Source organism: Convolutriloba macropyga, chromosome 1 (genome assembly GCF_964194025.1).
Source record: "Convolutriloba macropyga chromosome 1, txConMacr16.3, whole genome shotgun sequence".
Lineage (NCBI taxonomy): Eukaryota > Metazoa > Xenacoelomorpha > Acoela > Convolutidae > Convolutriloba > Convolutriloba macropyga.
Genome location: NC_134468.1, coordinates 27,641,794 through 27,659,943, shown reverse-complemented (window position 1 = coordinate 27,659,943; position 18,150 = coordinate 27,641,794). Strand labels below are relative to the sequence as shown.

At 34.2% G+C, this 18,150-nt stretch overlaps 2 protein-coding genes across 13 annotated transcripts in view; one reads left to right on the top strand and one right to left on the bottom strand.

The window, feature by feature from the left end:
• Nucleotides 1-10,708, top strand: part of LOC142337542 (uncharacterized) — a 30,628-nt gene extending 19,920 nt beyond the window's left edge. For 2 of the 5 annotated variants that reach the window (XM_075386843.1, XM_075386878.1), the window contains exons 2-6: nucleotides 4,179-4,501; nucleotides 4,564-5,465; nucleotides 5,941-6,067; nucleotides 8,497-9,143; nucleotides 10,344-10,708. In XM_075386843.1, coding sequence (XP_075242958.1) covers nucleotides 5,215-5,465; nucleotides 5,941-6,067; nucleotides 8,497-9,143; nucleotides 10,344-10,503 — 1,185 coding nt within the window. In that variant the 5' untranslated portion in view covers nucleotides 4,179-4,501; nucleotides 4,564-5,214 and the 3' untranslated portion in view covers nucleotides 10,504-10,708. Of the gene's footprint in view, nucleotides 1-3,258; nucleotides 3,685-4,178; nucleotides 4,502-4,563; nucleotides 5,466-5,940; nucleotides 6,068-8,496; nucleotides 9,144-10,343 lie in introns of those variants that run through there. The other 3 variants (XM_075386861.1, XM_075386851.1, XM_075386870.1) reach the window with 3 other exon arrangements.
• Nucleotides 1-18,150, bottom strand: part of LOC142337496 (hydrocephalus-inducing protein-like) — a 389,940-nt gene that overhangs the window by 160,366 nt on the left and 211,424 nt on the right. The window lies entirely within an intron of this gene.

The window sequence follows — 18,150 nt, the reverse complement described above, 5'->3', positions numbered from 1 at the left end:
TCGCTCAAAAGAAGCACCTACTTGGTAAAGTAACTAATCTGAAAATATGAGACGGTATTCATTTTGTTACTTCCGTCAACGCCCCCTGTGAAACATGTAAATGTGAAAAGGGCTAGCTGTAAAGATCAGCAAACTCGATCTAAAGAAAAATAAACCAAACAAAGTCACATGAATTGCTCTTGAACGTCTGACGACAGTAATATTCAATTTTTATTTGGTTCCTCAGAGGGTAACATCTTGGTAACTTACTATATCCACAGCTAAGATTTTGATCCAAAAAATGAAGCAAATTTTGGCACACTACTGATTATATATTTAATAAAAACTGCCGCGAATTAAATAGGCGGCTTAAATTCTGATTGAGAGCATTTCGCGTCAAGGGAGACATCACGAGGTCAAGCACAAAACAGTCACTCGATAACTCAAGTCGCTCAAGCGAGCAAAAGAATATTCTAGAAAACGGTCAAGCAAAAAATTTGCATTAAAAAAAAAACAAGCTTACATTAATTAATTCAACGTTCGTTCAAGAGCACTCAAACAATGCTCATATATTTCTGAGGTTGACATATTTCTGTGAGTCTAACAAGCTGCACAGGATGTTAAACTACTAATATGACTACAATGAGATTAATCCTTCCAAAATTCTGGCTTAAAGCTTGAACTGGACACAAGATAAATGTATTCTAGTACCCACTAAAACTTCACTGTAAGACACAATTCAGTCAGTTCTAGTTATATCACAATTACGATAGACACTCCAATGCAACCTACACGTTCTTTAAGAAAACTGGTCATATCAAAAAACAAAAAAGATCTGTTCACGTAAAATAACCTAGTTCAAAACGTTAAATTGGACCGAGGAGACGAAACTAGTCATTAAAAGTTGCTTAACTGTTTTGAGTTGTTTAATAGTGCCTCTGCATTTTTCACTTTCCCAAATTTTGTTTTTTAAAGTTTCCTATAACAATTATAATAGCAATTACAGAAAAATAAATGACACGACTTTAACACCTTCAATGAGATCATGCAAAAACAAAATAATGTCGTTAAAAGCAAAATGTTCTCAGCTTAATTTTACAACTTAAAGAAAAGGAACTGGAAGTAATTGAAAGCAACACGCGGGTAATACCAAAAATTATGACGAGAAGAATCTGAAAACTAGTATCCTTGTATTAAACAGCAGAATCTCTCAATTATTAACGAAAAACGAGACCAATCTCAGTAAATGTAAATAGAGGATTCGAGCTCAAAAACGAAACTGATTGCCGGAAAACAGCCGACGTTGACGCGCTATACGCACATCGGGATGGAAAGAGAAAAAGAAAAAAAAGAAAGAGATCGAAATTAACAAATATTTTTTCCTAAGTTTCAAAAAATGTTCCAACTTAGTGTGCAGTTTCAGTTAGATTATAAACCTATACTTACTTCAGCTTCTACACTGAAGGGTATTTAGCTTAATAATAATATCAGCTATCAATCGCTCTAATGAACTTTGATAACCTACTGCACTATGACTTAATTACCGGGCTTTATCGGTTTATCCCGTTCGTTTTGATTTTGTTCTTTTGGCATTGACCGTATTCATAACATTCAACGCTTGAAAGAAAATAGAATCTATTCAGTTGAAACAGTGAGTGAAGTCAAACGTGAAAATCGTGATTTATGTAAAACGAAAAACGTGATCAAAAGGTAAAGCGAATAAAAAAATAGCCGGAAGAACTCCGGAAACGACTCGAAGTCGTATCATCCAAAAGAATCGGCTTTTCAAAAGGCTAATATCTCCTTGCCGAAAATATCCAAGAAGAGGAAAAAATAGTCCTAAATCAAAGAACAGAAGAAAATTTGCCAGAAAAATTAATATGCAAAAACAAAGGAAAATTCAATTTATTTTTCATGGAGTACAAGAGTACAAATAAAAACAGAAACCGTTGCTTCAAGCAATGAGACCTAGTTATCCAAAAACGAAAAATAAGCGAAGCTCTAATGGGCTCACAAAAATCTCGATTTTTAAAGAAAAAGAGAAAAATAAGAACAAAATTGCGCAAAATTTTTGTGTCAAATTGCATAGAAAGCAAACTCCAAAAAAATATAAAAATCAAAGAAAAAAATCATTTTTTGAACAACTGATAAAAGCAGAGCCAAAACTTCCCTATTTAGCAGAAAATTGCGTATCTGTCGTTCTGAATGGACTAAAAAGTTGAAACAGCGTTCAAAGAACGGAAACAATAAAAAATTTGCAAACTATAAAATAGTCAGGAAAATTTTCAAAATTGCACAGAATTTCAAATATTGAACGACAAAAGCTTTCAATTATTAGTAAAGAAAAAATTAGGATCACTTACAGTGCGCAAAAAGATTATTTATAGTAGTTAAATCCGGTCAGCAAACCAAAAACTGAGAAAATTTTGAGAAAGAACTGCTAAAATCAGACCATCATGTGTACAATTCAATAAAACAAAAAAAACCTCAAGTTATCAAGAGGCATTCAATGCATGAAAAATCAAAGATATATTGCTATATAAACTGACTTTAAAAAATCACTTTAGGATCCAAAAGAGAAGAAATTAATTTTAAAAAAGCCGAAAATGAATTAAAAAACTGTAAAAGATGTGCTCATTTAAAAATCATAACGCATTATTAGACTCTCAAAAACGCTGTGATATCAATTTCAGAGGTTCCCATATCAATACAGCTTCTAAAAAACCCTATTTTCACAAAAACATAGAACTTAAAACATATTATTAGACTCAAAAACACTGTGACATCAATTTCAGGTTCCCATATCAAAACAGCTTCTATTAAACCCTATTCCACAAAAACCTAAATTATAAGCAAAAAAACTGCGCTAACTGGACAAAAAACGGCTAACAACGGTTATATATGCGGCATGCTGTCGGAAAATCAGAAAACACTTTTCAAAGTCGAAAAGTCATTCACTGATCGAAGCGCGTGATCAAAAAACTTCTCTCGCTCAGAAAAAATTAGTTCTCAAGGCAATTTTACTCTTTCGCTTTTAGGTCAAAACGACGTATGAACGAATAGTACTTCCGGTAAAATAAACCTTAAGAAAATCAATACTCCTCTACGAGTCGCAAAAAAAGGAGAGCGCCTAAATAATAGCCGTTTGAGAGTCTGACGGCGGCTATTAAACAAAAACATTTTTGTTATTAAATTTTATACAACATTAAAAATCGTATTTTAGTGATGTTTTATTTTTCGTTTTTGCGCTCGATTCCTATATTTACAATTACTAGTCTTTAGTTGACAATCAAAAAGATAACAATTTTTTCCTAAAGAACATTTTTTGGCACTAGAGCAATTTCCCATTTTGGACTCCTCCTGGCAGCAACAATACCATCAGACAATTTTTCAACTTTCCCGTTAACTAATTTATTTGGATTTTCTTTATTATTTTTTATCGAGTTTCGGCTTGATGAGAAAGATTCTTCAAGGCACCGTCCAGCTTAAAATTTTTGTAACTAACCTTTGGATTAATTATACTATGTTATCTTGCTGGTGATTCATTTTCATTCTCATTGAAGAAAAAACTAGTTCAGTTTCAGGTTATAAATGTTAATATTGCACATCTTTATCTGAAGTTGACTGAAAGGAAAAATTTCAGAAGTCTAAAAATTTAACTGTTTTGCTGAAACATTTTCCTTCACCCACAACTGTCACTCGTTAGTATGTACATTATCTAAATATTAATGCAAAAAAGTGCCGTTTTTTTGCTACATGATTAAAGAATTCAACTTTTGGCACCCACTTCTAACTAATAAAAGCTTGATTTAATTTAGAGAATTTGCTAAATTGAGGTAAGCAAAGTCGACACTTTATCAACAAATGCCAGACAAATAGTTTTAATGAAAATGATCAAACTAATTGACTTAACTCGATCAAACTGTTGGTGTTTTGCGGAGACACAAAGCTACTTTTTGATAGAACATGCCGCTTGAAAACTGCACATGAAATTTGAATGCTTTTTAGCTTGAATTTTTTCCCACTAATTGCTCGCTGCCTATTTTCAGTTTCCTCTCATTTCATTACTTTTCAACCTTTTCTCTCCTACGTGTAAAACACAATAGCCCAAACTGTACCGAAATAGCGGCACTTCCGATAATGAAAAATATCGCGCGGACAATAGTTCAGAATATATTTTAATCATTTTACTGTTTTAGAGCCCGCAACAGGAAGTTGTGGCAAATTTATTCAGCAATTAGCGAGTGGCAGAAGAGGCAATGTTTGATTGATTAACTGTTGGGGCGGGGACATTTCAAAATCGGAGTCACCAAAACGCCTATTTCATTCACGCCATCGACGGGACGGCAACTTTGTTTGAAAAGACATATTGGGGTACCATATAAACGAGCAAAGCGGCGGGGGATAAACTGCGATAGAGGAACGCTCCTCAAAAACGAAGAAAGGAAAAACCACAAAGTAATGAAACGTCAATTCACTGAAGAAAATTAAAATTCACGCAAGCGAAACAGACCACAAAAACGTGAGTATATATATTTTGTTAAATTTTATGAGTTTACTGAGTTTAAAAGGTATTAAAATTAGGGGAAAGATCATCGGTTGTGACGGCGTCAACGAGAGGCAAGCAGCAAAAGCCATTTAAGGAAGGAATTAGTAATTTAACATTCCTCTTCGTCGTGGTTTACTATTGCATGCAGGGTCCCATGACATCTAATTTTTCATTACCATATTTCCCCGATCAAACTATTAACTGCTTCACGTTTTACACTGTTTACCGCGTATTGGCTGAAAATTAGTTACCTCTGAGGCGAACTTTCCGTCACCATTTCAAGTTAACCAACACTTTTTATGTATTATAAATCATTTTTCTAAAAAGGACGGATTGAAACTGTGTGTATATTTGTTACATTATTACACGTACATTGTCAGCAATTTCCGAAATATTACAAAGAAGATTTAGAAGGAAAGGTTATAAAACGAACAGACGGTTGGTTTCAATTGTCGACCCAAAATGGATCACTGATATAAGAGACAATGCAACACTGAAGTTATCGTTCCTCATTTTTGTCAATAAATAGCAGATATTTAAATATTCGTTTTGATAAATCTGCCATACATTACCGAAGTACAAATTTATCATCTCGCGATTGAGTTTACTTAGCGTCAAATACAGAAATGCTTTTTGAGCTTTGCATTTCGTGGAAGTGATAAAATTGAAAAAAGCAAAGTAACAACATGAGTGCGGCTGGGAGTACGATGGATGATGTCAACGGAGGGGAAGGGGGAGCAGACAATAGTGGGGAAGAGAGTATGAACGGGAAAGGCGCATCAGTCACATATCCAATCATATTCCTCATGGGTATCATTGCAAACTCATCTGTCCTCCTCACGATCCTGTTTGGCCGAAAGCTCACCAGGACGATAGTGCTCATAGCCAACATGTCTATAGCTGATCTGCTCATGCTCTTCACTGGCTGTTATCTGCGGTACGCTATACCAATTTCAACTGCTACCAATCTTTTTGATAAGAACTTCTATAAGAATGGGTGCTATAAGACAAGTAACTAACCTTGGGTTTTCTCCATTATTGCCACACATAATAAACCTAACAGATCTGAAAAAGCTTGTTCTTAGATGAATAAAAAGTAATAATTTCCCGACACCTCCGACTATTTATTTGACCAGCTACAATGCTAATTTTGGTGCCGATAACCAGTAATCGCACCCAAACTTTTCAAGTTGCATCATCAGTTAAGGCCCGACAGGTACGGTTGAAGTCGAATGACTTTCGGTTTTGTTCTCTATAATGCGATTTTTACTACAGAGCTAAATGAGAAACAATTGCGCAAAAAGGTTTTTAGATGTCAGCTGTCATTTCTACACCTGGTTAACTTAAAACTTGGAGGTGAAATTGATTCAAAAACTGGTCAAGTTCTGAGCGATCACTTGCATGCTTCTCAGGTACTATGACCGATTCACCTCTATAGCGAACACGTGGTTCTGCAAAATGTTCAATGCAGCCGACATTATGTTCCTTCAGATATCATCGCTCACCATACTCGCCATGGCCTATGAACGCCTCATCAAGGTAAGAAATCTAACATTAACTTTCATTTCGCTATGATATCTAAACCTTTAGTTAATTTAATTTATTCTTCCGTTTTAATGGATAGAATATGCTCAAACAAAATTTGACAACATTCTTACCATTAGTACACAGAGGACAAATATCTTCATCGTGTAAACCATTGTGAACAATGTTGATTGAAACGTTTGCGTATAATGAATTGGTTTTCAGTACGATATAATACCACGACAATTAGTTTAATCTGAGTTAGCACAGTAAAATGAGCGGATGCTAGGAGGCATACTGTAAGTTTAAGCACTGTTTCAGAGCTGTTAAATGATTAGCTATATTTAAAGCTGAATAATTTCATCGGTTAATTTAATTATAAAGCCGTTACTGTCCAACTTTTTTTCTTCACAGTCGAAGGGGAGATTTAAATTTTGAATTAAAACTTTTATCTTAAAACATCCAAAAAAAATTTAAAGGTTCTTTTGTGTCCCTCACTTTCCGAAAACTAAATAAAATGGGGCTAAATTGTAAAAAAAAAGATTTTTTCGAAGATCTATTAAAGAAACTTTTCAAAAAAAGCAGGAGCAATAATACAGTTATACAGACAGCGCTGAAGTATTTTATTCATTTGACCGTTTTAGCAGTCTGTTTTAAATTTAAATTGATATGCAGTTCAGATTAAATATAGAGCTCCTAAAAAATCAACCAACGCTGAAAAGATGGAAAGTTATGATCAGTTATGATTTAAAGCAATAAACTGAGTGCAACATTGAGATCCTATAGAAAAAATTGACTAAATAATCTTCGACTACACGCATTCCTTCAGAGCTTTATTTTTTTTTATTAAAAGACCAAAATGACTGAATCGGACCGATTGCTGAAAAAAGTGTTGCACTATTAAACGGAACTCAGACGCGTGGCTCACGAAAGATAAAATCACTGAAAAAGCTTTGAAACTAAAAACAAAAACTCATGAGAAAAAATAAGAAATAAATGTTAAGTAGCAATCGTTCGATTTTTAACACTTTCGGAACAACGGAGTTAGTATTAAAAAACGACTGAATCTGCTTTCCATATCAAATATCTTTTTTCCTATTCGTAAACGTGCAGTTTCTGGATTGCAAACGAAAAATCAAATGGACTTAATTGGCAGCATAAAAAGCTTTCTGGTCATTTACAGCGCCATTTAGATCTGAGCTCCTAGAAAAGAACGAATAATTAATCCAGTATATAGAGTAATATATATAAATGCGTTAATTGCCACCACTTCCAGTACGCGCTAAATAAATTGCACGCTTAGACTAACAGCGTATTAGTATTTACACTCCGCACTTTAGATATTAAACTCCGCCTCAATTTAGGCCTGGATCACCTCGACTAGAATCAGGATGACAAACAAGCTTTCTTCTACGTAGGTGGCTAGACCATAATTAACATCATAATCGCTTGATCTGTTTGACGTTTGCAATTGACAGTTGTAATGCGGAAACTTTCCCTCAAGTTCAATAACAAAACAGATTTCTTCAGATGAATAGGAACAATAGAGTCCCATAAAAGCCCATGCAAAACAACAAATTGCAGCGGTTGTTTAACATGGGAAAGCAGAGTTTAGCATCTGCAAAATCAAAACTTTATGCTGTTAGTTTAAAAAATGTTTTCTAAGATTCAATAAATATTTTTTGGGATAAACATCAGCCAAAAAGTTTCTACGAAAGGTTACTTTGCATGGTAATGGTATTTGCATTTACCATTTTTCATCATATCCTCTCATTTCACTAGCTTTTTATTTTCATTTTCAATTTTCTCTCTATATGAACGGCTACGAATGTTCAAGAACCTTTCATCCAACAAAATTCATATATACCTAGTATAAATAAAATTTTTAATATGGTCTGCCGCTTACAAAACGGTGGAGAGAATGATTAAAAACGCAAAATGAACAGCCGGTATCACAGAAAACTTTTGTCACTACAAAACCGGATTTCAAGTACTATGTCTTTCGGGGAATGTCTAGAAATCACCGGACAAAAACAGAACCACCTTTGCATGGAATTGGTTGTATAAGATTTATTTTGCTAAAATGAGCCAAAAACTTTTGAGCTTACAATTTTTTTCAACACCAGTAAAGCGCCGTTTTCAGTTCAAAAATTGAGAAAAAGATTACCAGAAAAATATCCCATCAAATCTCAAATAGCCAATTCTCAAATGCGACGAACAGCTCAATTAATGGAACTGTTAAGTTACAAAATACGAAATTCCTGAGAAACAATTGTAATAAATTACCAACCATACCACTTGCTTTGTAGGTCCTGTGATTACTCGGTCTATAATTAATTTCGGTAGAAAAATGAGATTGGTGCGTTTTTGATTATCCAAAGCTTCTAGATGTCAAGAACTAGAGTTGCAAACAGTTAAACTGACCAATTTCCAAATTTTAACAGGTTACCGATCGAGCAAATCTGACGCGAGAAAACGAGTTTAAAGCTCAGATGGTGGTATGTGGCTTCATTTGTCTTGTAGGACTCATAACATCGGCGCCAGCAGCAATCTACGGCGAATTACATAGCAAAGAAATAGCATGTATTGCAACATACACACAATCATTCCAAATCCGATACCACGTGTATCTGTTTGTAGCCACATATTGCATCCCAGGTGTGATCATAGCTCTTATCTATTCCCTGATAATCTACAAGACTAAATCAGTCTTATCAGTCCTTTCCAGCCACACACTTCATCAAAGCAGGATCTTCAGAATGCTGGCAGCCCTGGTTGGACTCTTCTGGCTGTTCCATTTTCCCTTCTGGCTTTGCATGTTCAGGGCTATCTTTGGACCCCAAGGGTACCATTGCTCCCCGTTTTGGCGGGAGAGTGCCATAGTGTTCACGTATGTGAATGCCACAGTCAATCCATTTCTCTACGCCATCATAACAACCCACAATTGTACGTTGTCCAGTTTGTCATGTGAATTTGCAGAAGACGACATCACGGAGGATCAAAACGACAACGATAACAACCGTAGCAGTGATGATGACGGGAGTGGTGGCGACAACAGTGAAACTGTACCTCAGCGCCAATCAGTCCACAAGTAAAAACAAAACCCTCATCCATTTCATTTTCCGTCGCAAATATTTTAATAAGAATTACAGAAAACATATTTCTTATTGTAATGCTTTGGCCTATGTAAACAAATATAAGCAACAAAATATGCACTCAGGGAACTAAGCATGCACATTAACTAAATCACGGTAGTATAAATGGGAAAGACACCAACTTTAGGAAACGGTTTGGGTCCATTAGAACTTCGAAATCTGTTTGCTCAACAGTTTTACTCCAACATACACATGATCAGTTCTTGCAATAGAATTCTAATGGAATTTTTGCGCCTTTTGTAAAGCCTTGAAACTAAGGGTGGAAGCTCACTTTTGGGCTCACAAGTAGAGGCTCCTCACAATTAGGTCACTTGTCTGTCCGTACGTTACATTATTGATGCATCTAATGGCCATTTTCAAAAGGTTGCACCGCAAGAGAATAATTCACGACTTGGGCAGAGGTCAGGGGTAAAAATTCAAGTTGCAAACATGCATATAGACAAAAGAAGAATTGCACTTTGGGAAAAGGCAACTTGACAGCAATAACTTGTCGATACTTGTTTGAATGTCAGCCGTGGTAGTTTACACATTCGTTGTATTTTATGGGAATAGCTATACGTCACATATTTATGAAACAATGGTGGTTTCATGTCTTTAATCGCGGTCAAATTGATAACATTAAAATTGGACTGAGCGCTCTCATGTAAATTCCGTTCGGAATAGAGCTGTCTGCTAATGGCATTGATTAAAAAACAGGAAACAGACAAAAAGTGACCATGTGATGTGATCATGTTTTCTATGCGAAGAGCGTTTACAGTCTTAAATTTTACCATTTGACTATATCATTTTACTACTTTAATTTGACTATTTTTAGACAATTTTTTGCGACAATTTTCAAGACATGACGAGAGTACTGGTCAGGTTGGAATTGCATAATTGTGAAACCATGATTCAGTGCTGCGACACTCTGGGAATCGGGCCAGTGGAGCAATTTTAAACAATAAGAAGCACCTGGAGGTTTCAGCTGCAGAAAAGTTTAGCAAAAGTAAAATTTTCAGCTAGAAGAATCAGTGTATCTAATTTTTGCAAGTAATTTGTTTAAATAACTGGGTGAATACCTTAAGTAATTATGTCTCCTCGGGAAGAGAATTTCAATTGCTTTATAAAATAAGATCATAATTAGATGATTTTTACAGGCGACATCAGTCGAAGTTGAATAGCAATGTTGTCCATGGACTAGTGAAAACGGAAGAGATTCTGCTCAACGAGACCGGTGCCAGTGGAACCACGTCCAAAAATTTCAACAAAGTATTAGACGATGTTGGCGAATCAAGCTACCTAAAATTTGATGTTTAGAGTGCTCCAAGTCGACATACCATTCAGCAGAAAGTTATCATCGTAAATTTGAATTAATATTTTGCTGTTCAGATAATCTGTGGATGTTTTAGAAGCTTAGTTTGAAAGTGCGCGATTAGATGAAATGTTTTAAAAAATGTATATTTATTGGCAACCAGACATATTGTAATTACCAAATTTCACATGTTTTACAGGGCACTTGGCAATTTTCTTCGTTATGGACTCGGGGGGGGGGGGGGGGGGTTCCCATTACACCCCCACCCCTTATAGCTCCGCCTCAGTGGTCACATAGTCATATATAACGTATGGCGCCCCCATTAATAGAAATATACCATAATAGTGAGCTATAATTTCGTAATTTTGTGAGGGGGCTATATAAGGTTGAAGACCCTACACTCAAAGCATCATTTACGTAATATTACATTCATTTGTAGTAACTAGAGCTAACAGTAGATGATTCTTATTCCGGCCAATTTGGTTCAAAAAAATAATATCAAGCACCATTTAGAATGAAAGCACCAGAAGTGAGAATAGAAAATGACACCAGGAACTATTTAAGCCTTGATTCACTTGAATGAATATATCAAAACAAATATGTCGATACTAACAGCCGAATTAATCTCAAGAGCAGATGTTTCGATTGAACGAAATGTCTTGTTGCCATTGACCAACTACGTGATTGTTGATTGTAAATGCACGAGCTTATTTTGTGTAAATTCACAATCTGAAAACTGCTTTGTCAACGGTATTTTTTTAAAAAACAATAATTAATATTTACCCTTACAACATTGAGCAATCATTTTCGTGACTTTATGCAGCAAGTTTTGTTGCTACCAATGATCATTGCAAAACAAAATTTGCTCATGAGTGCGACTGGAATAGCCGGACTGAACACTATCAATTTTTTATGAAAACCATATCTAAGACACCAAAGGTTTCAGGTGCCATGGAAGAGCACATACGACAAACAATTCTTCGCTTCATTTTCGTATACGTTTGTTCACCTTTCTTTAATAGACAATTGATGTCAATTGAACAGAAAAAAATTGACCGAATGTGAAGAGGAATTTCTGCGCTCAAGGGATTTTTTAATCCCGAAGTAGGCCCGTCAATTCAAATCTGCAAAGTTCAATTAAATACATTAGAAAAAACACTGGTCAAAGTAGATTAATTGGTTTCAAAGAAAAATAAATACGATAGTTTGCTTATTTCCTCAGACCTTTCAGCTTTTTGTTCCCTATTTTTTTGACAAAATAAAAGAAATTTATGCTAGCCCCACTTTGTTGCTTTGCTGGAGCATCCCAGAGTAACATATGTGGTATCCTTTAAGACTTCAGAATTCCTCTTTCTGCAAAAAATGAGGCAACTCTTAAGGCCCCTTTTGAAGCAAATTTGGACAGCTACATACCAGCATTCGAATTCTAAAAATGTTCAGGAGATTTGTTCATGAAGGTGCTAAAGAGAGGTAAATTTCATGAATTTTCATCATTGCTAAAAATTGCGTTAGCGTTCCAGTTATTGTTCCAACATTTTTTTTTTCAAAATGGGGGAATATACATGCAAAGCCAGCCTTTTTATTCCTCAGTCAAATTTTCGCTTTTTGTTTACGCATCGAAGCGAAAAAAGAAGATTTTGTAGCCCTTAGAGGCTACTTCTGATTTTTATTTAAAAAATCTACGAAACGTACCGTTGAAAAAAGGAGCCATTTAAAAAAGGAATTAAAACAGTAAAACGAAAAGAATGGGGTATTAATTAATGAGAATAATTTTGTTTCATGATATTTCGAGGTTTTTCAGCCATTTTGCAAATTTTTAAGCTATTTCAGCCATTTTGCGAATTTTTTGGCCAGTTCTTTTTCTTGCAATCAATGGAAAATAAAACGACGCCTTCGGCTCAAAATGTTTTGTAGTTACAAGAAAATTACAGTTTTTCTGTTATATATAAAAAAACGTATTAGTGTAGAAAATGACACGAAGGGATAAATTTGTAACTATTTGTTTGCCAAATTCCTGTAGTTTGTCAATTCTTCTTCAAAAATAAAAATGTTTGGGTCTAAATACAAGTTGATGCGTTCAATTGCACAGAAAAAAGATCTTTGTTGATAGGTGTACTTGTATTATATAAAGAATAAATCGATTCTTTCCATTTTTTAGTTAAATTGGTTTTTTATGCATAAGTTCTCTCTTTTTTCTCCTCAACTTCTTAAGTTTTTTTAGGTCACTTTAGTAAGTAACAGTTCCTTTCCTGATAGAGAGGACTCTTGGAGTCATTTCCCGAATTCATCCACCTAGTTTCTTGACTACAATTCAAAGAAATCGAATTGTATTGGTTCGATGTCTTTTTTTAAACATCTATTCACCTTTTTCGATCCTTTTCTTACCACGGAGAAATCAAATTGGAGTAGTAATTTTAACCAAGCTGGAGTAACAAGAGGATGTAAAAGCTAGCAGTTGTAAGCCGTGACAATTCAACTCCTGTTTGTAGTGTTTTTCGAATTGTCATGTTGTAGTGAAGTTGTTTAGACCCCTAAAAAGGCAACCAATTGATTTGTCATGACAAGACGTTCTTTGTCTTCATTAAAAAGTGAAGTTTTGAAATCTATTTCTCTGCAGAAAATTATAATGTTTTGTCACATATTCTTATTGATTAAAGTTCTCAATGGCTCGCTGCTGAGACATTTGTAAGCAATGTAAAAATATGAATTAAAATCTAACGATTTTCAACAAATTTGACACTATTGATTTGAGAAAAAATTAACGGCTTTTTCCATTTTCTCCACTTGTATCATTCTTTTTATCGTTTTGTCAAATAGTCTCTTCATGGAGGGCTCTCTTATTACGAGTCAAATATAGGTCAAATTAACTGTTTTTGATATCTCACGGTGTTCATGACTTTGACACGATTTGCTTCGAAAATGTTAGTTGTTTTGGAATTTATCACTGTTTATCGTTTTTTGTTATTCTGTCGCCATTCTCATTCATGATGGGACTCATTAACCCTTTCATAAATCGTTACAGCCCTAATTTAATTTCGCCACTTCAACACTAAAGGTTTTAACTATTTTGACACAACTTGTTTTCATAAATATCATCGGTTTTTTTTCATTTTGAAAGTTTTCATTTTGGAAGTATTTTTTGTTGTTCTTTCACTTATTATCACCTATAAAAAATCTCTAGTGAGTCATCTTTGAGCCGGTTTGATTGTTTTTATCCATGGTTTATAATTTTAAAGACAATGGCACTAATTGTCTTAAAAATAGTGAATTCCAATCTCTCCGACACCATTTGGTTTCGACCATTTTCAAACTTATGATTGTCTCCCTTTTCATAGAAGTCAATTCCCGCTTTCCATCCATCGATAGTGCAACAGATGTTGAAAAGTTCAAGCTCACTGTTTTTTTGACCTTGATGCCAAATATTATCAATCAAATCATGAAACAAGTTTTTGCCAAAGGTCGTTTGTTGTCATCTTAATTTATTGTCCTTTTTGCTGTCTCTCGGTTGTTTTCTAGAAAATCGGCATTGTGTGAAGGAGTTTCGAAAGGGACGCTTTTGGATATAATAACTTCGATAACTGTAATTTCCTTAAAGGGAAACGAAAAAAAATTGTAGTCTACTGTTTACTTTCGTGGATGTCGTGGTATATTATTTTTTTAATTTGGTTCTGTCCTTTCCTTTAAAGAGCCTAAATGTGTTTTCTTCAGTTTGTGCAATAATTCGAAATGTAGTTCAGGACTGGTCCAGCTATGCTTCTTAAATTCGTTTTACAATTCGATCACGTTTTCTGGTTTGCATATATCAAGACTTGCACTTTTGGTTTCTAATTCTTTGTTTTCACTGAAAATAGTTTTAATGGATTCACTGATTGAATATGCAATATAGTGAAAATGGGCAAGGTTAAAGGAGCAAACCCAAAAGAAACGTGATAAATGGATAAAACCTGGTCATTATCAATTAGTTGATCAAATATCAATTGATCAATTGCTAGATATCAATAGTTGTAAGCTAAATAGCTTTCAGGTCATAAATTAAATAAATTATAGTTTTAACATCTAACTGAAACTGCACACCCGATACGAACACTTTTTGACACCTGAAGAACTTTTGTCAAAATCTACCTCATTATTTTTTCTGTTTCAATCTCGATGTGCACCAAGGGGTCAACGGCAGCTATTTCTCGATATTACAGTTTCGTTTGAAAACAAAAAATAAAAATTCCTTGCAAATTTATTGTAAAAACCATGTCCTCAAATTCAAAAAAAGCTGAAAAAACAAAATTAAAAAAAATCAAGGGGTCGATCCTCTTCATTACTGTTTTAGGGTGTAACTTAAAAAAATGGTAGTTCAACAGGTGTCTGATGCAACCAAAACCAGTAAATTCCATAAAACGTAAAAATCAAAACCATTGAAACAAAGGACCGCTAAAAACTTTTAAACGAAAAAAAAGACAATTTTACAGTTTCTTTTTATTTTTCCTTTGGACGCTTGAACTATTGCTTGACATATCTAGATCAGCGGAGCAGTGTTTGCTCCGGTCTACTGATTACAACTATAAACATTGGTGCAACATTTAAAAAAAATAAATTTAGAACAATAAAAAAATTTGTTTTTCATCACTGCTCCATTCTGCTTACCTAAAAGGAAAGGAAAATTTTTCGATTTCCTCCTTTTCCTTTCCACTTTTAAACTTTTTGAGAAATCTATAACCCTATATTTGTCTTCTGTGGTTTATTTTGCCTCAAATTGAATCCAATTCAACAACTGTGATACTCCTGATGTGCATGAAAAATGTATGAAACCATTTTTCCTGAAGAACCTATTTTTGTGCAAACTAGTTCTTCTATTTTGCAGATGGGTCAATTTAACAGAGACAGTATTTAAAAATTACGATAACTCTTCCGATTAAATAGAAAGGTCATGCAAAATTTCGTTTTTGCGGGCGTTAACGCTAAGCCCACGTCTTGTATTTCATCTAAAAATCAAAATAATAGAAATTTTGCAGACTTGCTTAAGTATGGGAAACTTGAAAACGGAACAACAGAAAATCTATAATTCTGAACTGTCCTTTTCTATTGATTTTCTATTGATTATTTCTGATGCTTCAACAATTTTCCAATTTATGGCCTCAACTGGGTTAAAATTGACTGCTAATTTCATTTAACTGAAATTGCGAAGCAGTTACTTGTATAATTTTGCTTTCATTGGGAAACAAGAAACTCAAATCACGACACTTTCGGAGCAAAAAAAAATTTCTTGTAAATGTCTGTAAATTCATGCTATAATCTAAAAGCCTGCGTCCTAGTTTCTACGGTGTTTAATTTTACATGAATTGGTTCAACATTATCCTCATTTAAAACTAAACAGGAGAAAAAAACTACTTGGGGAATTGGGGAACGAACTAATGAAAAATGTTTTTCTTTCTTTGACAAAATTTCTGATCTTAAACTTTAGAGACTCAATTTTTGTTTGACGCCTGCGATTTCCAGATGGACTCATTTTGAAAAACAATTCAATTATCCTTATACACGACTGAGTTGGTTTTTGCTAGGAGTCTATTCAATGGTATAAACTCGAGAGGAAATTTAAAAATTTCCTTAGAGACTTAGAGAAATGTTTTTCTTCATTGCTGCAAATTTTCATCCAGAAAAATGGACTCCAGTTAATTAAGGGTTCCATTTGGCGTAATAGTGTTGGTTCCAATCTACTGTTTATAAATAGAAGGAATAAGCAACATGAGAAATAAGTTCCGTTCTTCAAACTTGGTGCTTGGTTGACTATTGTACATATCTTCAATTGATCAAACATTATTTGAAAGATGAAATCAGCATACACCAGAACTCAATAGCTTCAGTTATTTGAAATGCAAAAAACGTCAGTTTTACAACTGTAGAAAAATATATTAAAAAAATCAATTTTTCGACTTGTAATGTAACCCTTGAAACCATAAAATCTTTTTGATTCCCTATAAATTGTGCAGTTCAAAATTGTGGGAACATCATTCATTACAAAATAATTGACAAACCAATTGGTTTTTCATCTTGAAAAATTATTTTAATATGAGGGTTCTGAAATACTCAATGTTGCAATTTCAAAAGTCTTACTCAAGGTTGATGCGGGAAAAAATGCCGCAATTTGTGCTCCGACAAATACACAATTTTGTTACGTATGATGGAACATTCTCTGCTACACAGAGTTTCGCGCGAGTAGTCTTGCTTTACAACAAAATAATGGTTATCCGTAAACATGACTACGAACTCTCAAAAACTCCATTAGCACAGAAATTCTGGCAATTCAAGCCCATCACATTATCCACGTTATTTTTTACTCTTAAAATATAAAAACGTTACAGAAAAAAACACGTAGGAATTGGTTGAAATGCCTCGTTTGCGGTGTGAAAAAGTCCCCAAAGCATACTCCAATACAGGCAAATTGCAACAGAAACTAGTTCTAATTTATTAACCGATTTTCTCGAAATAGGAAGGTACAAGCAGATTGCCAGGAAATAGTTGCGATAGCTTTGCAGACGCGCAGTGTCAAACAGAAAAAAGTTCAGACCGAAAAATAAAACTTCTTTTGAGGAGATGTCTTCATTTTAGTTTGAAAAAATTGTAAAATTAAATGAATATGTCCTTTTTCAATTAAAATATGCAAATGTCTCATTCAATATGAAATTGTTTTTGAGAATCAGGTAAATTACGTCTTACGCACACGTGGAAAGATAATCATGCTTATGAACCAAAAACACACTCCTTTAAGAGTTAAAAATGACTTCATAAACACATTTCGGTCGAAATTGCACAAATGAGAAAACACAGTATATTTGAAGTGACCGAGAGGTCATGGGGTTGTAAGAAATCTTGGCGGCTAATGGAGAAAAAAAAGAGAAGACCACCAATAAATCGCTACTGCAACACTTAAAAACAAAACGGCTCGTGCAAGACTGCGTTGCACAGAATGTTCTAACATCTATCTCAAAATTGAGAAAAAATTTTCTTTAGTCTGAGAAGAAAAACGCTCTTCAAAATCAATTTTGCAGAACTCAAATTGAAGCAATTTTGTGGATCAACGTTAATTACAACCTTAATTAATCACAGCCCTGTTCCCGGCAAAACTTTTATCAGCTTTTAAATCACAAGCATTATCAATTAGGTTGCAAAATAAAACAGCTCCCAAGAAAATTGAACCTCAGCAATGCCAATCAGCTGTAACAAACAACCCACCTTAAACAAATACAGACCAAAATTGGCAAAAATTGGGCAGCAATCAGTTTACACTGTAGAAAAAGATAACAAAATATGACTGATTTTTATCCCATCCATTTTGTATCTCAGTGAAAATACAGCCCTTCGATGAACTATTTAACAAATGGTTGGACTCAAGATCCAGTCGACTTTTTTTAAAAAAAGTATCGCCGAATATAAAGCAATCAACAAAATGTAGAGTTGTTGATTTTCTCCAGATTCTCTTTTTGTTTCGAACTCTGCTCAAACTTATTTTCAATTCAGTTGTTATATATTCGGAGAACCTCTCATTTTGAACAGCTTAAATGAGCAACAAAAAATTTCATCTGTTATATAAAGTTGTGACAAGCCTAGTAATAAATATGAAACTGAAATTTTTGTTACATTTTTGATGGTTCAATATAATT